The sequence below is a fragment of the Amblyraja radiata genome, chromosome 8, assembly GCF_010909765.2.
Source record: "Amblyraja radiata isolate CabotCenter1 chromosome 8, sAmbRad1.1.pri, whole genome shotgun sequence".
Lineage (NCBI taxonomy): Eukaryota > Metazoa > Chordata > Chondrichthyes > Rajiformes > Rajidae > Amblyraja > Amblyraja radiata.
In genome coordinates this window covers 68,980,973-69,004,789 of record NC_045963.1, presented here as the reverse complement: position 1 = coordinate 69,004,789, position 23,817 = coordinate 68,980,973, and the positions used below count along the sequence as shown (strand labels likewise).

Below are 23,817 nucleotides of genomic sequence, written 5' to 3'. Positions count from 1 at the left end.
TGAAGAAGACTGACACTGTAATGAGAAAGGCACTGGAACCAGGGTTGCGCATAGCAATCACCCTCCGCTACTTGGCCTCAGGCGATTCTTATAAAAGTCTGTCTTACAACTTTCTTGTCGCCACCAACAGCATCTGTGGTATTGTCAGAGAAACCTGTGAGGCGATCATCCAATTTTATTCAGCTGAAGTGATGGAATGCCCCAGTACACCAGATGCGTGGAAGAAAGTTGCACTGGGGTTTGAAAACAGGTGGAACTTTGCTCACACATGTGGGGCTTTGGATGGCAAGCATGTGGCAATTCGTAAACCACCCGGAGGTGGCTCAAATTATTTCAATTACAAGAAATTCCACTCAATTGTACTCATGGCGGTGGTTGATTATAACTACAACTTCCTGTATGTGGATGTGGGCACACCTGGAAGTGTTGGTGATGGCCGGATTTGGAAAGAAACCTGGCTTGGAAATAAAATGGAAGGTGGAACAGCAGGCATGCCTGATCCAGAACCACTGTCAGGAGAAGACAGCCCGGACATCCCATATGCGATGGTTGCTGACGAAGCCTTTGCATTACGGCCCTGGATTATGAAGCCATATCCACAGAGGAATCTAACTAGGGAACAGAGGATCTTCAATTACAGGCTGTCAAGGGCCAGGAGGGTAGTAGAAAATTCTTTTGGCATCTTGGCAAACAGATTTAGATGCTTGCTCAAGACAATGGAGCAGAAGCCCAAGAATGTGGAGAGTATAGTATATGCAGCATGTGTTCTGCACAACCTGATCCGAATGAGAGGTGCAGCTGCTGGATCAGCAACATCCATCCAGGACGGTGACCTAGTGGACAGTGACACAGGGGAAGTAACACTAGGTGCTTGGAGAAGTGGTGCGAACAAGTTGAAAATGGTCTCACTGCAGCGTTTGAAAGGTAACTCGGGCATATCCTGTGTGAAAGAGCAAAGAAACCATCTCTGCGCTTACTACAATTCACAATTGGGGAGTGTGCCGTGGCAGGACAGCATTATTGATGGGTAGCCGACCATGGGAACACTACTGCATGTTATAAGCTGACTTCCTAGTGTTGTCCTCTGAAAAGTGCTTCCTCTAAGATGTCCGTCCGCAAAACCTGCCGTTTAGAACATTGCATTGTCCCTTTAAATGCCTGAGTTGACGCTTGTTGCGGAGGTTGATGGATATAATGTGTTTTAAATAATCTGGCGTGCCTCATTTGTTGTATTTCGTGTTTGCGAGGCCCTTTTACAGACAAATGTTTTGTGTGATGCATCTCCTCTCAATATGTGACAGAAGTCGTCTTCTTATATTTTCAAATAGGAATAAAGACTTTGTATCACATTTACCGTGCTGATTGTCTTATTTTATTTTCTACCAAGAGGTGAAGAACACGTTTAAAAAGCTGGACATTTCAGTGTCCTGCACACTCAGAAATGTTAATGAGTCAAAATGTGAGAATATCACCTCCATTAAGGTCTTTTGTGTTTCAGCATGAGAGGGATTATAACATTAGAGACATTCGTCTTGTAGTGATGTATTAATGACGATTTGCAGACATCAAGCTGATAGTAAAAGATAAGTTTATTTTAAACAAGCAATGGCAATGACAATCAAAATGCAGAGGTAAAAGCTTTATCACACTTCAGGATATAATAAAATGTGTAGCCACCAACAAAAAGAAAATGCACAAGAGTAAAGGGCACATATATTAACATACAGACATTTACAAAGGACTACAGATGTAACACCAAATGGTGAGTGGCCAACAAATTAAATAAACGAAAACTCAAACTGTCATTTGAAACACCACAAAAAAAATCTACACACACAGATTTTTCACAGCTTCCGAGGGTTAACTGGGGTAGTTGACGTCAGCGCAGCCTGCTGCACTTTCTTGAAAAGGACTTTTTGCACGGACCTCTCCGTAAACAACAGGCAAAGGTGTATTTCGAGCAGGCTGCAGCTCTGCAAACATCAGAGGTGATGTTGAGTGTCTCTAGAAGGAAATTAAGAGGTACATGTCAAAAATTTCTCACGGACCTTACAATTGCGGGACCTTTCATTAAAGTACCCTTTGAAGATCAGAGTTCTTCTTTTGAATCTCATTAACACAACTCATGAATAAGTTGTTGTCCATATGCGCATGGTAATGTTTATTTTTAAATTTATATTGCACAAAACACAATAGTTTACCTGTTCAGCACGGAATGGTGGATGTCCCCCCATTGCACGGGGCAGTCCATAGGGCCTGTCTGTGTACTTTAGAATCACAGAGTTATGTATTAGTCAATGTAAAAAAAAAACACACATTATGAATCAAGTTAGGGAAGCGCACATTTCTTTGTTAATACCTGGTCATAGAAGTGAGGCTGGCGAGGTTGAGGAACCAGTGGACGCTGCGCCTCAGGTGCACGTGCTTCCATTAACTGCACAGACAACACCAGACATTAAAACTATGTTGCTTTATGATGTGAGCAGAGACGCTGAATTAAGGGAATAAATTTAGGAATTTATCTATACCTTGTTATTTCTATAAGTCATCGCCCCATTTATCATAAGCCATGCTAAATCCCATTGACCATCACTTATTTCATCTTCGATCATTGAGTGACAGAAGTCGAATGTCCTGTGCATGAAGCCCATTGGTGTCATGCGTCCTTCCTGCAACAATCTCGAGCAGTCTCGAATACTTTTATGGAGCTGGAAATTCAGAGCGCAAATATAATAATCAGCAAAATGCTGGGTGGGTGCATTGTCCAATAAGCATCAAGTTTATATACTCACACTACTAATGCTGTCTACACCTGTCCCTTCTTCAGCACCTCTGGGTGTGGTGAGGTCGATGCTAGCACTGTGCCTACTGCGGTGCTGTTGGCTTGTGGATGGGCTCGGTGTGGAAGTCCCTTCCAGAGGATCATCCAACGCCTGTTCAATTATGTGTTTTTCCTGTAGGAATTACATGAAGTCATTTACACATGGTGTCCAGAGCCTCAAGACCTCAAATATCTTTTGTAATAAAATTACCTTGGGTGCGCTAGTCCTGGTCACTGCACGCACAATATGCCCTGATAGGAAACGCCACCTCTCCTCTATCCACCTATTCCTCTCTGTCTGTCTGTTTCCAGCTGACCCTGATCTTGTCCCAAGTGCGGTGATTTTCCCGTACATGGTCCTCTGGGTAGCGAACCATTGCAAAAGTTGGTCATCTGCATTAAAGTAGAGTGCTGGAATTAAATGGAACTTCAAGCATTGGATCTATTCCGTTAAATTAAAGTTTTGGTCAGTAAAGAGAGGCCTGTTTAAGAGCATGCCCTCCGCATTTAATGTGCTATTTATTGTTCTTCTTGGATAACAGAGCACAAGTTGGTCAATACAGATGGCCTTTTTGAAGACAAGAATTACAAGTGAAAATTGCCTGCCCTCATGCATAATTTATTTTATGGCTCTAAAAGAGATATGATTCCCACTTCAAACGAAGAGGGTGTAAAAGCTGTCTGCCACTACTTTTACATTGCAGCTGCAGGGAACAGACAGACTTATAAGATAAATTAAAGGTGACTGCAAAAACAGAACTTTTACATCTGTAGCATTGTATGTTTTAAAATCATGGATAACATTAAATTGTTCTCCTGTACATAAACTAATATATTGTTATAGTTACTCACATGAGCACCGGGGATACTCAGCAGCCTTCGTCTCCAGCAGGTTGCGCTTTCTCTCCCTATTTCTATAATCCTCTCTGGATTTGTCATAGAAAATCTCATTGAATTGGTACCACTCCACCAGTTCACCCTCTTGTTCCCTGTTGAAGTTATATGGCTTTACCTTCTGCCATCTAACCTTTATGTTCTCGTCTGCTGAGACTATTGTGGAGGCAACAGCTACTGGGGAGGCAATCTCAAATACACCCTGATCACCTTCTCCCTGCTCCAAGGAGCCCACAGGCAGTGGTATCTCTGGCATCTCCTCTTGCCTCTCCACCTGTCTCTCTTGCTGAGTTTCCTCCTCATTTACCTGCATGGCTAAAAACTTTCCGACTTTCTTTGACCCCTTTCTTTGCGATTTTCTGAGAGGCATCTCTGCAAGTCTTACTGTGAAAAAGATTCTCAAACAATGACAATTAGGTGGGACGTCCTCGATGGACACATGGTCCATTGGCGATATTGAGACCACCTCTTTTACTCACCTTATGTCCCTTCTGTCAAGCTTCCGGGTTTACCGTTCGCAGGAGTTCCCACGGTATTCGCAAGTGTCATTACGGATATCGCACGGATATCGCACAGGCATCTGCGTCCATACAATGTTGCAACGCTGCTCAAGACACTCTTGGAGAAATTCAAAAATGTTTGAATTTTCTCCCGACCTTACCAAGTCACACGACTACCTGCCGTGTGCGCCACGGAGGTCCTCGGTGGTCCACGAATGCCGTACTGCTATCGCAGAAGGTTCCCACGATGTTAAATCTTGTTAGGTCTTGCTTCAGGTCGCACAATGAGAAAGCCCTTTAAGGGGTTGGACAGGCTAGATGCAGGAAGATTGTTCCCGATGTTGGGGAAGTCCAGAACAAGGGGTCACAGTTTAAGGATAAGGGGGAAATCTTTTAGGACCGAGATGAGGAAAACATTTTTCACACAGAGAGTGGTGAATCTGTGGAATTCTCTGCCACAGAAGGTAGTTGAGGCCAGTTCATTGGCTATATTTAAGAGGGAGTTAGATGTGGCCCTTGTGGCTAAAGGGATCAGCGGGGTATGGAAAGAAAGCAGGTACAGGATACTGAGTTGGATGATCAGCCATGATCATATTGAATGGCGGTGCAGGCTCGAAGGGCCGAATGGCCTACTCCTGCACCTATTTTCTATGTTTCTAATAACAAACCAACACCAGTTCTAAAACAAAGTGCAGCAGGAACTCACTTCCTCACTAACCCAAGACAAAAAGGAGACATTACAAAAACAGTATGATTATTTTGTTTTTGTTGTTTATTTATAATATTTTAAACTGGATCTGTGAAGAAAGGTGGATTGGATGGGGCTACTGGTTGGGGAACGTTGATGTGATGAAAATCACTGGAAATATGTGAAGCTGGAAACTGTAATCTCGACGTCAAGTATGAAGTGATCTCTCTGTGTTGACAGAAGGATTCGCCAAGCAAGCGACGGGGAATCTGACATTAATAGAAATCTCAGCTCTTTGAATTAAATTGAGAAATCACATTATTGCAAGGTGCTCATTTCCTAAAGAGAAGGATTAACTTGCAATGTTTGCAAAGTAAATGCTTGCAATAATATGCTAGGTTTATCCTTGTTGAGAGAACAAGCTAAAATCTCCCAAGTGCCCAGGGAAAGGTTTACTGCTTTGTGTATTAAACTCTAAGTATTAAAGTTCTGCTTTTGGGTCAGAAGGGTCCTGACCCAAAATGTCCCTGTCCATTCCGTCCAGAGATGCTGCCTGACCTGCTGAGACACTCCAGCACTTTATGTGTAGATGGACTCCCTACACACGTGTCTCAGTACCCTGCAGCTCCGCCCTTGCTCCCTCTCCCCCTAGTCGCAACAGAGAAATAGTCCCCCTAGTCCTTAACTTTCACCCCATCAGCCGTCGCATATAACACATAACCCTCTGACATTATTGCCACCTCCTACAGGAGCCCACCACCAGTCACATCTTCCCACCTCCACCCCTTTCCACCTTCCACAGAGACCGTTCCCTATGCAACTCCTTGGTTAACTCATCCCTTCCCAACCATACCATTCCCTCCCCAGGAACCTTCCCCTGCAACCGCAGAAGATGCAACACCTGTCCCTATACCTCCTCCCTCGACCCTGTCCAGGGACCCCGACAGTCCTTTCAGGTTAGGAAGAGGTTCACTTGCACCTCCTCCAACCTCATCTACTGTATCCGTTGTTCAAGATGTGGAGTCTAAAGTGGCTTTTTCACGGGGCGACTTGACGCAAGAGTGAACCAGAGTTTAACATCGTGGGAACCTCGTGTGATAACAGTACGGCATTCGTGGACCACCGTGGACCACCGTGGCGCTAACGGCAGGTAGTCGTGTAACTTGGTCACTCGGGAGAAAATTCAAGAAAGTTTGAATTTCTCCAAGAGTGACTTGTACACTTGTGGTTGAGCATTGCAACATTATATGAACGTAGTGGCCAGTGCAATATCCGTGCGATATCCGTAATAACTCTTACTGGTTACCGTGGGTACCGTGGGAACTCCTGCGAACGGTGAGTAACTGAGCAGTTTGATTGTCAGTGCTTGTTTTACCTCATTGTTAAATAAATATATTTTTTACTATCAGATTGATGTCTGCAATTCTTCATTAACACATCACTACAAGATGAATGTCTCTAATGTTATAATCCCTCTCATGCTGAAACACAAAATAGTTGAAGGGAGGTGAAATAATCACATTTTCATTCTTTTTCATTTTTGAGTGTTCAGGTACCTCACTTGCTGAGCTATTTTACTCCAGCAGTTTGTGTCTCTTTTTGTCTAAAGCAGTTTCTAAGACTGTAGGAACTCCGCGGGCCAGGCAGCATCTACGGAGGGAAATGGACAGGCGACCCTTTCTTCAGGCTGCCTTATCTCTCTCTCCCCCCCCCCCCCTACTCCCACCCACACACACAAATGCTGGAGAAACTCAGTGGGTGCAGCAGCATCTATGGAACAAAGGAAATAGGCAACGTTTCGGCCCGAAACGTTGCCTACTTCCTTCGCTCCATAGATGCTGCTGCACCCGCTGAGTTTCTCCAGCATTATTGTGTACCTTCGATTTTCCAGCATCTGCAGTTCCTTCTTAAACACAAATGCACCGAGTTCCTCCAGCATTTCGTGTTTTGCTCAGTATTCCAGCATCCGCTGTCTCCCGCATCTCCAATAAAACAAAACTACTGTCAAAAGGGTGAAGAATAGGGGCAGAGATAGATACATTCCTGATTAGTGCGGCTGTCAGGAGGTTATGGGGAGAAGGCAAGAGAATGTGGTTGAGAGGGAGAGATAGATCAGCCGCGATTGAATGGCGGAGTGGACTTAATGGACCGAATGGCCTAATTTTGCTCCTATAACTAACAAAGATAGTAATTGTTAGGGAAATGTAGTTATTAAAGACGAGGGGGAGCAGAAATGGGCAGTCTGGGATGGCTCGCGAGATACTTGCATAGAGGCACAAGCGTTAAAGAAAGGGCAGATAAACAGAGAGGGGGGGGGGACTTCCCTCAGTGCCCATCTGTTACCATTAATTGGACAGTTCGGTCTGTGAAACGCAACACGCCAGCCCCGACATCCAGCCCGGTGGTCAGTCCTTTGAAGATAGACACCAGTTGCTTGGAGCAACTCAGCCGGACAGGCAGCAAATCTGGAGAGAAGGAACGGGTGGCGTTTCGGGTCGAGAGCCTTCTTCAGACTGAGGTCAATCCCCTGCATGGATAACAGGAGTCCCAGCCAACACGACAATCGCCCGCTGCACAATCTCGGAGCTTCCACTGCGAAAACGGTGCCTACATTTGAGCACTTATGTAACTGAACCATCCTAACACCAACCACAGACCATTCCTGAACTACTACCTACCTCATTCGAGACCCTCGGACTATCTTAGATCGTATACTCACTGGCTTTATCGAGTTACAGTGTGGAAACCGGCCCTTCGGCTCAACTTGCCCATACCGGCCAAAATGTCCCATCGAAACTAGTCCCATCTGCCTGCGTCTGGTCCATATCCCTCCCAACCTGTCTTATCCATGTACCTGTCTAAATGTTTCTTAAATGTAGGGATGGACCCAGCCTCAACTACCTCCTCTGGCAGCTTGTTCCATACACCCACCACCCTTTGTGCGAAAATGTTACCCCTCACTCAGATTCCTATTAGATCTTCACCCCTCACCTTGAACCTATGCCCTCTGGTCCTCGAATCCCCTCTGTGGGCAAAGGACATATATTACCCTGGACTCTGTCTATTTCCCTGCCTGTTCGTCTCATGGTTTTGTACACCTCTCAGCCTCTGTCCCCAGTGTGGAGTTAAGGGCTTGTTTATGGGCGCCCTGGGCTGAGAACTCTGGAGGATGGGTTTTAGACTTTATCGGGAATCGAGATAGACCCCGTAATGCAGGAGCAAAGAATCGCAGACGCTAATCTGCATTGGAAAGACACAATATGCGGGAGTAACTCAGCGCTGAAGAAGAGTCCCGACCCGAAACATCATCTATCCATGTTGTCTAGCGATGCTGCCTGACCCGCTGAGTTGCTCCAGCGCTTTGTGTCTTTCCACTAGACCTGTAATAAGTCTCGGCTGGGTGTTTACTGGGATCTCTGGTGTTTAATAGACGTCCTGATGTTGTTTTTGATCGGGTTTACTACTGACAGTATTTAATCAGATCCATATTAAATCATTTCCCCTTCACCTTAAACCTATGTAATCTGGTCCTCGATTCGCCTACTCTGGGCAAGAGATTGTGCATCTACCCGATCGATTCCTCGCATGATTTTAAACATTATCTTGCACACAGCGTTGTTCCCTTCACCATGTATACACCATTTATGGCTCGATTGTTACTATTTATTGTCTGTCTACTGACTGGTTAAACGTTTGAAAGTTTCACCTCTCAGTAGATAATAAAATAAGACAACCATCACGGTCAATGTGAGACAAAGTCTTTATTCCTATTTGACAAAATAAAAAGACGACTTCTTGCACATATTGAGAGAAGGTGCATCACACCAAACAACATTTGTCTAAAAAAAAACAGATTATTCTTCTGCTCATTAAAGAGCTCGGGTGAAATTCCGACAAAGTTTGTGAATGCACTTTTATCCTCTTCGCACAGCACATTAAGCAGCTGATCATATTGTCCAAATTGAGGTCTCCGTTGGAAGATGGGCTTCACCCAGTGAGACTTCCTCTTAATTCTATTTTTAATTAATCTCACCCTTCTGCCTTCACGCAAGCGTTCTCGATGCACATAGTTGGCTGCTGCATACAGCGCGTCAATGAAAATAACCACCATCCTGTACTCGAAAATACTTAGTAAAGGCATGTCTCCAAATGAGCCAATTCAACCAAGGGAGGAATATAGTGTGTGAAAAAAACCAATATAGTGTGTGAAAACAAAGTAACATCATTTGTGCCACGTGATTGACAACACTACAGTTCACGATGTTCATTCAAGATTAACGGGAAAGCTCGGGAGACGGACAAGTCACTCGCACAAATAACAGAAATGCCGAGTACCGTGGGAACTCTTTATCTACCCCCCGTTATATCGTGCGAAACTCGTGCTGGACCACAACCACTTCACTCTGGTGACATCTTGCGTCAACTCGCCCTGTGAAAAAGCCCCATTATACATCGGCGAGACCAAACGCAGACTGGGCGATCATTTCTCTGTACACCTTCGCTCAGCCCGCCTTGACCTACCTGATCTCCCGGTTGCTAAACACTTTAATTCTCCTTCCCATTCCCACACTGACCTTTCTGTCCTCGGTCTCCTCCATTATCAGAGTGAGGCTAAATGCAAATTGGAGGAACAGCATCTTATATTTCGCTTGGGCAGCTTACAACCCAGTGGTAAGAATCTTGATTTCTCTAGCTCTTAAGTAAACCCTGCATTCCCTCTCTCTCCATCACTCCCCCACCCAAGTCGCACCAGTTTCTCGTTCTCACCTGGCAAACATAGAAACATTGAAAGTAGGTGCAGGAGTAGGCCCTTCGAGCCAGCACCGCCTTTCATATGATCATGGCTGATCATCCAGAATCAGTCCCCTGTTCTTGCTTGTTCTCTATATCCCTAGATTCCGTTAGCCCTAAGAGCTATATCTACCTCAAATATTTAACTACACAGGTAACAATGGCCCGTTTAGTTTGTCATCGTTACCTTTCTGCATATGTTTCATTCATTTGTTCTATATCTCTCTACACCACTATCTATACCTCTCGTTTCCCTCTAAAGAAGGGACTTGACCCGATCAGCCATGATCACAATGAATGGCGGTGCTGGCACGAAGGGCCGATTGGCCTCCTCCTGCACCTATTTTCTATCTTTCTATGAAACGTGACCCATTCCTTCTCTCCAGAGATGCTGCCTTTGTTTTACTTGAGATTCCAGTATCTGCACTCCTTGTGTCTCCAAAATAGACTTGCTTGATGAAAAATGAGTGTCGGCCTGATGTCTCAGTGGGGAGAAGGGGGTGGAGGGCTTATTCAATGGTTCTTCAGTTGTGTAGGGAGGAACTGTAGATGCTGGTTTAAACTGAAGATAGACACAAAAAACTGGAATAACTCAGCGGGTCAGGCACAGCATCTCTGGAGAAAAGGAGTGGGTCACGTTTCCTATTCCTTTTCTCCAGAGATGCTGCCTGACCCGCATAGTTACTCCAGCATTTTGTGTCTTCCTTCAGGGAACAGTTAGTGGAAATACTGGAAAATGGGCAAAATCAGCCATTCATTGCGTTTCTCTGAAGAATTCTCTGAAGAATTCCTTTATCTTTCTCGGATATTGCAATGGGAGCTCATGGGAATTTTCTTAACTCTCTAGTCCAACCATCACATAGATCTCATATGGTCTTATAGAAACATGTAAAATTCTTAAAGGGATTGGACCGGCTAGATGCAGGAAAAAGTGTTCCCCATATTGGGGGAGTCCAGAACCAGGGGTCACAGTGTAAGAATAAGGGGTTGGCCATTTAGGACTGAGATGTGGAAAAAACGTTTTCACCCTGAGAGTTGTGAATCTGTGGAATTCTCTGCCACAGAAGGCAGTGGAGGCCAATTCACTGGATGTTTTCAAGAGAGAGTTAGATATAGCTCTTTGGGCTAACAGAATCAAGGGATGTGGGGAGAAGGCAGGAACGGGGTACTGATTTTGGATGATCAGCCATGAACATATTGAATGGCGGTGCCGGCTGGAAGGGCCGAATGGCCTTCTCCTGCACCTATTTTCTATGTTTCTATCAAACACTACAAAGCCAAATCCAGCAGGGGGAACATAAGAGACAAAGGCTCTCTGTATATGTATCAAAACATTATATAGTACAAAAGCAAAAAATAGACAGGAAAAGCTGGAGTAACTCAGGTGGTCAGACAGCAAAAGCTGTAGATGACTTTTCGGGTTGAGACCCTTCTTCAGACTGAGAGTCAGTGGAAAGGGAAACGAGAGATATAGATCGTTTTATCGAGAGATATAGAAAAAAACGAATGAAAGATATGCAAAAAAATAACGATGACCAAGGAAACTGGCCATTGTTAGCTGTGGGCCAGGTGAAAATGAGTTACAGACAATGAAACTCAACAGGATGACTTTGAACCTAGTACAACACCTTGGGTGGGGGAGGGATGGAAAGAGGCAAATATAAATATATTTTTTTAAATAAAAAAAATAGAGGCAGCTTCTGATCATCATCTGTCAAATAACACACAGCAGTTACTATACTAAATTACATATGACATCATTTGACTTTAAACTCTTAAAGGGCTTTCTCACGGTGCGACCTGACGCAGGACTTAACAAGAGTTTAACATCGTGGGAACCTCCTGCGATAACAGTACGGCATCCGTGGACCACCGAGGACCTCCGTGGCGCTAACGGCAGGTAGTCGTGTAACTTTGTAAGGTCGGGAGAAAATTCAAACATTTTTGAATTTCTCCAAGAGTGACTTGAGCACTTTTTGGTGAGCGTTGCAACATTGTATGAACGCAGATGCCAGTGCGATATCCGTAATGACTCTTGCGGGTACCGTGGGAACTCCTGCGAACGGTAAACCGGGAAGCTTGACAGAGGGGACATAAGGTGAGTAAAAAAGGTGGTCTCAATATCGCCAACGTCCCACCTAATTGTCATTGTTTGAGAATCTTTTTCACAGTAAGACTTGCAGAGATGCCTCTCAGAAAAGCGCAAAGAAAGGGGTCAAAGAAAGTCAGAAAGTTTTTAGCCATGCAGGTAAATGAGGAGGAGACTCAGCAAGAGAGACAGGTGGAGAGGCAAGAGGAGATGCCAGAGATACCACTGCCTGTGGGCTCCTTGGAGCAGGGAGAGGGTGATCCTTTACTCTTGTGCATTTTTTTTTTCTGTTGGTGGCTCCACATTTTATTATATCCTGAAGTGTGATAAAGCTTTTACCTCAGCATTTTGATTGTCATTGCTTGTTTACCTCACTGCTAAATAAATGTATTTTTTACTATCAGCTTGATGTCTGCAAATCGTCATTAATACATCACTACAAGATGAATGTCTCTAATGTTATAATCCCTCTCATGCTGAAACACAAAATACCTTAATGGAGGTGATATAATCACATTTTCACTCATTTACATTTTTGAGTGTGCAGGACCCTGAAATGTTCAGCTATTTAAACGTGTTCTTCACCTCTTGGTAGAAAATGAAATAAGACAATCAGCACGGTAAATGTGATACAAAGTCTTTATTCCTATTTGACAATATAAGAAGGCGAATTCTGTCACATATTGAGAGGAGATGCATCACACAAAACATTTGTCTGTAAAAGGGCCTCGCAAACACGAAATACAACAAATGAGGCACGCGAGATTATTTAAAACACATTATATCCATCAACCTTCGCTACAAGCGTGAACTCGGGTATTTAAAGGGACAATGCAATGTTCTAAACGGTTAACCCAGTGAGACTTCCTCTTAATTCTCTTTTTAATTAATCTCACCCTTCTGCCTTCACGCAAGCGTTTTCGATGCACATGTTGCGCTAATGCATACAGCACGTCAATGAAAATAACAACCAGCCTGTACTCGAACCAACTTTGTATAGGCATGTCTGCAAATGAGCCAATTCTACGAATGGAGGATATTTATATAGTGTGTGAAAAAAAGTGACATCATTTGTGCCACGTGATTAACTACACTACAGTCCACGATGTTCATTCACGATTAACGGGAAAGATCGGGAGACCGACAAGTTTATTGTTTAGATTAGTTTAGTTTAGAGATACGGCGCTGAAACAGGCCCTCCGAGCCCACACGGGGAGCTGTTTACAGTTATACCAAGCCAATTAACCTACAAACCTGTATGTCTTTGCTCTACCTGTTGTACTTGCGTATTTTGAGCTTTACATGTTAATAAATGCTAGCTAATGTGTTTGAATGTGTACTGTCGCCCCTCAGGACTCATCTATTGGAAAGTTGTATTGCACATGAAAAATGTTGTGGCGAAAATGGGGATCTTATGGGCGGCACAGTGGCGTAGTGGTAGAGTTGCTGCATAATGGTGCCAGAGACCTGGGTTTGATCCTGACTACGGGTGCTTGGCAACCCAATTGGCAGCCCCGCCAACAGTCCGTTTTTCGTCTTCTTATTTTAGTGCATTTTCAGAGCCTGTATGAATGTTCTCCGGTTTGTTTTATGTTGGGGGAGGGGGAGGGGGGAAACATTTTTTTCAGTTTCTTACCTGAAAATCTCCATTGACTTGGCCTCCACAGCCTTCTGTGGCAATGAATTCCACAGATTCACCACCCTCTGACTAAAGAAAAAGGAACATCCTTTAATTCTGAGGCTGTGACCTCTGGTCCTAGACTCTCCCACTGGTGGAAACATCCTCTCCACATCCACCCTATTTAGGCCTTTCATTATTTGGTAGGTGTATGTGATTTATACAATTGGTGGATTATTTGAAATTTAGTTAAAGGTATATTTTCAGTGATATTTACACTTTGCATAGGTAATATTTTTGAAAACAAAAGGGTACTCAGAGTTTACTGCAGCTGACCTCAGTGGCATAGTTATATTAGAAACAGAGAAGACATGCAAATAATTTCCAGATAAAATATTAAATGAGGTGATCTGCAGTAAACATTTTCCCCAAACAGGCAATTCTCTCAGCCAAGTCTCTGAATGGAGAGAAAGTAAAACGGACTCATATGAGCTCTAGTCTACCTTCACAGGGACATTCAACAAATGATTTGAAGATCTCTCAAAATGTTTTACAAAGGGGGGCACAGTGGTAGAGTTGCTGCCTAAAGGGCCTGTCCCACTTTCACGACCTAATTCACAACCTCTGCCGAGTTTGCCCTTGACTCGTACTCGCAGCATGTCACAAGGTTGTAAGAGGTTGTGAAGCTAGTCATAGCTACTCGTGGCATCAAGTAGGTCGGGGCGTTTGTTCAGCATGATGGAAAATGTCCACGAGTAAAAAACGTCGTGAATTAGGTCGTGAAAGTGGGACAGGCCCTTCACGATATCAGAGACCGGGTTCGATCCTGACTACGTGTGCGTGTCTGTACGGAGTTTGTATGTTCTCCCTGTGACTGCATATGTTTTCTCCAGGTGCTCCGGATTCCTCCCACATTCCAAAGACGTGCAGGTTTGTAGGTTAATGGCCTTCTGTAAAATTGTCATTAGTGTGCAGGGCAGAAGGAGTGTACATGTGATTGTTGGTTGATGTGGACTCGGTGGGCTGTAGGGCCGGTTTCCATGCTGTATCTCTAAAACTAAAGTCCCAAACACTCACTGCTCATGTACAATACCCGACTCTACCTTGAATATTCAGCAGCGGAACTAACACAGAAACGTGGTTTTGCAGGAGAGACCAAATTTCTAATCTTTGCATTACCCTGGTTGGAAACGTATATGAGTTACGAAAAGGATTGCAAGATTGCAAAGTAGAATGAATCGTACTGCATTTTAATGCAATGCAATTTATCAACTAATTGCAATACAATGCACACACAGCGTCTGAAGAAGGGTTTCGGCCCGAAACGTTGCCCATTTCCTTCGCTCCATAGATGCTGCCTCACCCGCTGAGTTTCTCCTGCATTTTTGTGTACCTTCGATTTTCCAGCATCTGCAGTTCTTTCTTGAACAGCTTTTAGAGGCAATGCCTGCCGTACAATTTTGCTTGTCATTTAACAGAAAATTTATGATTTTGAACGCGCTCGATGCCGTGAGATTCTTTTCATTTCGAACAGAGTATCTTGTGAAAAATCTGCATTCAACCAACTTACTGGCAAAACTGAAACTTTAATCAACTCAATATAGTGGTAGGTTGTGCTAGAAAACAAGACTAGCCCGCAAGGTAAAATCTTACTGTTTATACATCATGGGGATTCATCCAACATTTTACATCAAACTTCAAAAGGTGATTATAATGCATTGAATTAACTTGCAAAAAAAAAAATTGCCATGAGATATTTATTCCAGCTAAACACTATTTGGATAAAATTCTCCTTTTTGCTCAGGACATGTGTATTAAGTGCTGAAACTCTATTACCAAGACAAGGATTCCACTCCCTTAGAGATGGAAAGAAAACTACAGCAAGAGTTAATAAGACGGCAACCACTGATAGATATTAAAACAACTGATGTGTATGGTGTTGGCCAGTTCTGGTAGACAAACTGCAAACCTTTGATATGTACAAGTCTTCGTGATCAATGATCCTGTCATCTCATTCTCCTGGCCTGCTGGCTACATCCCTCTCTCATTTTAGATTTTAGCAAAGTGATTCTAGACGGGAAATGGGTTAGAGCAGAGGATGGAGAGGCGGGAAGCTATGGAAGTTAGAATATACAAAATGACCCAGCGGTCTATATACAAAATGACCCAGCGGTCTACACGGATCAAGGAAATATAATGGACAAATGTGGAGGGGAGAAAAAAGGCCAGAACGCCTAATGTAATGCAGGCTTGTGTATCCACAGAGCTGATACTTAAGGTGGTAAGTCTTGGCTAGACTTCTCTTGGAGTATAGTGGGCAGTTCTGGGCATCGCTGCTTCGGAAAGGTACCGTGACCTTTCATGGGAGGAAGTGCAGATTAAATTTACCAGAACACAAACCTGAATTTCAAGGGTTGAACTGCGTGGACAGGAGAGAGAACAAACTAGGGGAACGTCCCCCGGAATTTAGAATTTGATCATGGGTTTCCACATGTTAAGAGAGTAGAGAGAGAGAGAAACTATTTCCGCTGACTGGATTATGGAGAAAAACATTTTTCACACAGAGTAGTAAATCTCTGGAACTCTCTGCCACAGAAGGTAGTTGAGGCCAGTTCATTGGCTATATTGAAGAGGGAGTTAGATGTGGCCCTTGTGGCTAAAGGGATCAGGGGGTATGGAGAGAAGGCAGGTACGGGATACTGAGTTGGATGATCTGACATGATCATATTGAATGGCGGTGCAGGCTCGAAGGGCCGAATGGCCTACTCCTGCACCTATTTTCTATGTTTCTATTATCCAAGACTAAAGTCTAAAATTGACTGTCAGGGTTTGGAGATGAAATATAAGGATAGGAAAGCAGAATTTTGCAACTCTTTGGTGCAAACAACACTCAATACCAGATTGTCGCCCATTCTAAATCTTACCGACTGATAGTTTATTAACTGAATGAAATAAAGTGCAAGAATAGGTGGATAGACCAGCAGTGGTCTCAATGAATGGATGATCAAGTAACGGGGGTGCCCACTGCTTTTCCCATGTGGCTAAACTCTGCTTTGAGGATTGATGATGGAAGGGGAGAGATAGAGATAGAGTTAGAGAGAGATAGAGATAGAGAGAGAGATAGTGAGATAGACTCTTTCGGCTCTTAAAAATAGCAGAGTCAGGGGATATGGTGAGAAGGCAGGAACGGGGATGGGGATGATCAGCCATGATCACATTGAATGGCGGTGCTGGCTCGAAGGGCCTAATAGCCTACTCCTGCACCTATTGTCTATTGTCAAGAGAGATAGAGAGATAGAGATAAAGAGAGAGAGAAAGAGAGATAGGGATAGAGAGAGAGAGAAAGAGAGAAAGAGAGAAAGAGAGAGGGAGAGAGAGAGAGATAGAGACAGATACAGAGACACATAGAGAGAGAGAGAGAAAAAGATGGGACAAGAGAGAGAGGGAGAAAGATGGGATAAGAGAGGGAGAGAGCGAGAGAGCGAGAGAGAGAGGGAAGAGAGAGAAAGAAAACAAGAGATAATAGAGCAATGGAAAAATAGAGACACAACATGATAAAAATAATGTTTGAATTTGCAAAGCAGGAGGATTCTGGTGGCATAGGACGGGTAAATGATGAGCAATCCGTACAGGTTACGTTGGACTCACTCAGCCAATACAACCCTGAAGCTCATTGTTCTTGAAAGGTTCGAAACCCATTAGATTCCTCGTGTATTTACTTCTCTGGGGCATTGACAAAAGTTTGGTTACTACTGAGGTGACACTTTAACACTATCCAGTGGCAGTAGGCCTAGTAGACTTGTAAACGTTGGCGAGGCGAGGCGCGGCATGTTAAATAATAATCCACCCTTTCTAATCGTAGGTTGGAAGACTCGGTGGCCTTGTTACAGAATCACTTTCGCTGAAACGGGAGAAGTTATAGTTGGATTAAGACAGCCAACTGCAACCGGCTTGGGGTGGAGTCAGTTCAGAGCAAATTCATCCAGAAACCTATTAACTACAGCAACAGTTGAAGGCAATCAACATCTTCCTCATCATGGTGGTTTCTTTGGGAAAATATGTTGAGGAAGGCAATGGGCTAAACCTGGGGGTGGGGGTAGGGCGGAGATCGTGCATGCAAGGGTGCATGCAAGGGTGCATGCAGGGGGTGCATGCAAGGGTGCATGCAAGGGTGCATGCAAGGGTGCATGAGGCTTTCAACCAGTCCTGTAAAAATGTGCTGTGAAACTACAAAGTGGCTTCCTGTGCTGTTTTTTTTTATAAATATATAAATTAAACATGCTTTATTCTCAAAACTACCTGTACAGACAAAGCCCAGAGCAGCTTTGCTTCTTCATTTGCACTATTTGTACCTTTTAATCAACATTTCCAAATCAAACACCGCGCGGCTGGGTTAAACTGTGATATAATATCTTACATACTCTACCTTTTCGAAAAGGGAAAAAAAAAAAAAAAAAACTCCCAATATATACAACTTTTTATACCATCAATATACATAGGTGTACCATTGACTAAGCAACTGTTCCAACAAAACAAAACAAAAAAAAGAAGAAAAAAAAAGTGCAAAATGTACCTCCCAGTGAGATTGTTATTAGGAGTAGTATCAGGGTACAAACTGCAGTAGGTTTCAGACGTCAAATTCCACAACTCAAATTCTGCTTAAATGCTATGGCTCAGAGTTTACACTCTGCCAGTGGGAGGAACAGCTAGTGGGCAGCAGGGCAAGGGGAAACTCGTTGATATGTACATTCTTGTTTCTTTAAGCCCTCTGGCAGCGAGAGGGACAGCAGGGTGGGGAAATGAAGGCTTTGTGGAATGGGAGAGAGCAAGGAAGGGGTAATTTCACAGGGCAATATACTTCCTTGCTTTCAGGCACGCCTTATTCTCTTGAACAACAAGAACCATTGTACATTTCCCACTCCAGACAAAATATTCCTTTCTGATAGAACTGAGAATATACAAACGCGGCAGGTATATCTTCCAGACCCACGGCAATTAGCAGCCAACAATATCAGATACGTTATCTTCTTAAGGTGTTTGTGTGTGTGTGTGCGCGCGCATGTGTGTGTACGTGTGTGTGTGTGTGTACATGTGTGCGTCTGTGTCACAACTCCACATAAATACATTAAAAAATACGTTCACATCAATACAGGTGTTTTGTTTTCTCTCTCAAGAACACGTCTTGCACCAAGTTCTCAGCAGTAGCAGTTCCTTGCAGCTCACGACATTCGGCCATGGGACGTTTTGCTCTCGTATAGTTTTTTTTAGCATTGCACTGATTCCAAGGTCGAGCTGTCTTTATCGGCCATCAGTGGTCCCGGCACATGGGAAGGTTCACAAAGGTGAAGACGTTGAACTCCGTCATGATGGAGAAGCACAGGAAAACTCCGTAGAGGAACAGGGTTATGCAGCCGAGCTTCTTGTCCAGTTTCCACTTGTTCATATGAATGCAGGTCACCTGAAGGGGACACAGCAGGAGCGGCGTTATGTGACGCAACCAATATCACCAATAAACATTTTAGCGGGATGCATCTCAGCGTGGTTTGGGAACAGCTCCATCCAACACCGCAAGAAATTGCAGCGGATTGTGGACGCAGCCCAGACCATCACACAAACCAACCTCCCTTCCACTGACTCCATCTACACCCCACTCTGCCTCGGCAAGGCCAGCAGCACAATCACAGATGAGTCGTACCCTGACCATTCCCTCTTCTCCCCTCTCCCATCAGGCAAGAGGTACAGAAGTGACAAACCGCAAACCTCCAGATTCAGGAACAGTTTCTTCTCAGCTGTTATCAGGCAACTGAACCATCCTACCACAACTCGAGAGCAGTCCTGAGCTACTATCTACCACATTGGAGACCCATGGACTATCTTTGATCGGACTTCACTGGACTATGTTATTCACCTTATTCCCTTTATCATCTGTCTGCACACTGTGGATGGCCCGATTGTAATCATGTGTTGTCTTTCCGCTGACTGGTTAGCAAGCAACAAAGGTTTTTCACTGTATCTCGGTACGCGTGACAATAAACGAAACAAACTCAAACTAAACTCAAACTTCAAAATATCACGGAGAAGACTGCAAGGCTGTGGAACGGTAACATTTTCTATTAACTGTGGTAAATTAGAAATGTCAGTAGAGGGAGTACAGATACACAGAGTGGCTGAGAGAGAGAGAGAGAGGCCAGAATCCATGGGGAATGATTGAACGAGAGACAGGAATCTCTGGGATTCATTGAGTGAGAGGCTAAGGTCTCCTGGAGTGATCGGCAGAGCGGTCAGAGTCCCTGGGAGAGTGGCTGGAGCTTCAGGGAGTAATTAAGAGAGTGATCAGTCTCTGGCAGCTTCTATAAAGGGAACACGGGAGCTGATGTTACAAGATGATGACTTATCAGCAGAACGGGGCCGGTTGCAATAGAAGTTGGAAATTCTCGTTGTCTAAAATGTTAGAGAGTTCAGTGTTGAGACCTGAGGAATGTAACACAAATTGACAGAAGATGAGATGATCATGGAGTCAGAGAACACAGACCTTCTATCCAGCTTGTCCATAGTCATAGAGTGATACAGTGTGGAAACAGGCCCTTCGGCCCAACTCGCCCACACCGGCCAACAATGTCCCAGCTACACTAGTCCCACTTGCCTGCGCTTGGTCCATATCCCTCCAAACCTGTCCTATCCATGTACCTATCCAACTGTTCCTTAAACGATGGGATAGTCTGAGCCTCAACAGCATGTTCCATGCACCCACCACCCTCTGTGTGAAAAAGTTACCCCTCGGATTCCTATTAAATCTTTTCCCCTTCACCTTGAACCTATGTCCTCTGGTCCTCGATTCCCCTACTCTGGGAAAAAGACTCTGTGCATCTACCCGATCTATTCCTCTCATGATTTTGTATACCTCTATAAGATCTGCCCTCATCCTCCCACACTCCATTGAATAGAGACCCAGCCTACTAAACCTCTCCCTGTAGCTCACACCCTCTAGTCCTGGCAACATCCTTGTAAATCCTTTCTGAACCTTCAAGCTTGATAATATCTTTCCTATAACATGGTGCCCAGAACCGAAGACAATATTCATGCCGACCAACCCACCCCATCTACACTAGCCCCCACCTGCCCATATTTGGTCCATATCCCTCTAAACCTTTCCTATCCATGTACATTTCCAAATGTCTTTTAAATGTTGCTATAGTACCTGCCACAACTACATCCCCTGGCAGCTCGTTCCATGCACCCAATACCCTCTGTGTGAAAAAGTTGCCCCTCGAGTTCCTATTAAATCTTTCCCCTCTCACCTGAAACCTATGTCCCTGGTTCTTGATTTCCCTACTCTGGGTAAAATACTCTGGGAATTCATCCTATTTATTCCCCTCATGATCTTATGCACCTCTATAGGATCACCCCTCATCTTTCTGTGCTCCAAGAAATAAAGTCCCAGCCTGCCCAACCTCTCCCTATAGCTGGGCCCTCCAGTCCTGGCAACACCCAGGTAAATCTTTGCTGATTTTTTTAGGCGACTGCCATAGTCGTAGCAGGTCGCCGAAAAACCGGCGACTGGACTAATGAGCCTATCCCGCTTAGGCGATTTTTTAGGCGACTATGATAATGGAATTCACCGAAGTCGGCACCGGCGACAACCTCCGCCACCCTGACGACAACCTACGACAGAAGAAGACAAGTTACGACAAGCCCACGGTCGCCAGCAATATTTTGAACATTTCAAAATCCAGCGGCGACCAGAAAAACTCTACCACTCTTTGGACGACTGAGGAGACGACTCACGACCGCACAGGCGACACCCAGGCGACCATGTGCCGACAGCCTAGTAGCCGGCAGTTGCTTAAAACATCGCCAAAGTGGGACAGGCTCCTTAGAGAATCAACAGCATGAATGCCGTTAAAGGTTCCAATAACAGTCAATTAAAGGTTCACAGTCATCACTGAATGTGCAATGTCACTGGTCTAAGGCACTTGGGAGGCCCGGTGGCGCAGCGGTAGAGTGGCTGCCTTACAGCACCAGAGATCCGGGTTTGATCCTGACTACGGGTGCTGCCTGTATGGAGTTCCCCCTGTGACCGCATGGGTTTTCTCCAGGTGCTCTGGTTTCCTCCCACACTCCAGAAAACCACGTGTATACAGGTCAATTGGCTTCGGTAAAAATTGTAAATTGTCCCTAGTGTGCGTAGGATAGTGCTAGTGCACGGGGATTGCTGGTCGGCGTGGACTCGGTGGGCCGAAGGGCCTGTATCCGCGCTGTATCTCTAAACTAAACGAAACTAGAATGGATGGTACATGACAGGAGTGAATACTTACTGTTACAAAAACAGAGGCAAGCAGCAGTCCCACCGAATATTTTAGCCCACGACTGTTCAACGTTAACTAAAAAGAGAAAATAATTTTACATTCCTTTCCAAAATGTCACGGTATATGCATACTTGATGATATTTCTGCCATTTCACAGGAGGTGAAGAGTCAACTTTGGTCTCATCTACCTAAAATCAATGGCAAAGTCATTCCCTTTTTTTCCCTCTGGAATCATCCAGTCAGCTTTGAGCATAATGGTTCAGATAATCGAAAACTGGATAGAGTGTATGTGGCCAGGATGTTTCCACTGGTGGGAGAGTCCAGGATCAGAGGTCATAGTCTCAGAATTAAAGGACGTTTCTTTAGGAAGGAGATGAAGAGGAATCTCTTCAGTGAATCTGTGGAATTCATACGGGTGTCAGGGGTTATGGGGAGAAGGCAGGAGAATGGGGTGAGGAGGGAGAGATGGACCAGTCAATATTGAATGGCAGAGTGGAATTGATGGGCCGAACGGCCTAATTCTGCTCCTATCACTTATGAATTTTGTAAGCAGTAACTGGAAAATCACAGACCAATTCTTCGCAGGCACAAATTGCTGGAATAGCTCACAGGCAGAATCTCTGGAGAGAAGGAATGGGTGACGTTTCGGGTTGAGACCCATCTTTGTGACAGGTTTGTGTGCCTTGCCACATGGAATAGCTTGGTTAGTCTGCTGCATGGCACACACGAGCCCTGCATAACATTTTGTCCCTTGGGACAATCTGCTCCATGGCACACACGTTCTTTGTGAATGAACGTTATAAGCAAGGTCAGAGTAGCTGCCAAGGGGAACATGAGCGGGAGGGAGGGAGGGAGGCTGAGGTGAATCTGTCACATCCTAATGCCGTTGGTGACAAGCAATAATTCAACGATACTTGATTTGTCACAGGTTCGGTGAAATACTTTGTTTATGTGTGCGATACACAAAGAGTATCTGACGCAGATAAAGTTACAAAAGTATTCATTGGAATCCCGGTGGTCTTTCGATTTTGGCGGCCCATTCCGCTGGGTCTCTCCTTGTTCTCTGCACCATGTCCTCCCCACCCCCCCCCACCCCCCCCCCCTCTGCCAGGGCCCCCCCTGTTCTAGGCATCTTCCCCTCAACCCTCCCCCCCCCCCCCCCGGCCCCTCCTTGTTCTCGGTGCCCCCCTCCCCCTCCCTGCTGGATCCCTCCTTTTTCTCGGCACTCTTCCCCCCCCCCCCCACCCGGGTCCCTCTTTGTTCTCCACAGACTCCCCATGTCCTTGTCCTCGTCCCCCCCCCCCCCCCCTTATACGTTTCGCCAGCGAGCCGCCCCTCTCCTCCCCAGTCCTTCGGCCTCTGTTCCCCTCTGGGTGGGTGGGTGGGGGGGCAGTACCGAGCCTGGAGGCACCGGAAACTGAAACCTAGCTGCGTTGATATCCTATGCTTGTAATCTGGGCGAATTGCAGGCTGAGCATGATGAATTCTTAATCTAATGACATTCAAAACTCTAATGATGGGGGAAGCAAATCCTTCTGGACCACAACAGATGGACAATAATTGGAGGGATTAACATTTTAATAGGGATCACATCCATATTGTTCCGCTTGCAAAGCTGTTATTTCTGCATTGGGCAACATGTAATCGATGTAATACAACTGCCCCGTTTATATTTTCACACATCTAATGACTAGCAGGAGTGTTGAAATCTGTGCCACATAATTCCTCCAGGGTTTTACACCCTCGCAGTTCTGGTCAAAGTCAAGTTTATTTGTCACATACACATACAAGATATGCAGTGAAATGAAAGTGGCAATGCCTGCAGATTAGACAATAGACAATAGACAATAGGTGCAGGAGTAGGCCATTCGGCCCTTCGAGCCAGCACTGCCATTCAATGTGATCATGGCTGATCATCCCCAAGCAGTACCCCGTTCCTGCCTTCTCCCCATATCCCCTGACTCCACTATTTTGTGCAATTTTGTGGATTGTGCAAAAACTACAGAACAGAATCAGTATTTACATGTTATAAAATAATTTTTTTCAAGAGACACAACACAACAGTAAATTAGTCCCTGGTGAGATAAGAGTTTACAGTCCTGATGGCCTG

At 44.8% G+C, this 23,817-nt stretch overlaps 1 protein-coding gene and 1 long non-coding RNA gene across 2 annotated transcripts in view; one reads left to right on the top strand and one right to left on the bottom strand.

The window, feature by feature from the left end:
- Positions 1-16,897: 16,897 nt before the first annotated feature.
- On the top strand, positions 16,898-17,891 carry LOC116976357. Its single transcript, XR_004412938.1, has 2 exons — positions 16,898-17,497; positions 17,546-17,891. It is a non-coding gene; the product is annotated as an uncharacterized LOC116976357 (long non-coding RNA).
- The window catches only part of slc24a3 (solute carrier family 24 member 3), a 218,625-nt gene continuing 212,477 nt past the window's right edge, over positions 17,670-23,817 (bottom strand). Inside the window, exons 16-17 of the mRNA XM_033026185.1 lie at positions 21,717-21,782; positions 17,670-18,859 (exon numbers count right to left, since the gene is read on the bottom strand). Coding sequence (XP_032882076.1) covers positions 18,710-18,859; positions 21,717-21,782 — 216 coding nt within the window. The 3' untranslated portion in view covers positions 17,670-18,709. The remainder of the gene's footprint in view (positions 18,860-21,716; positions 21,783-23,817) is intronic.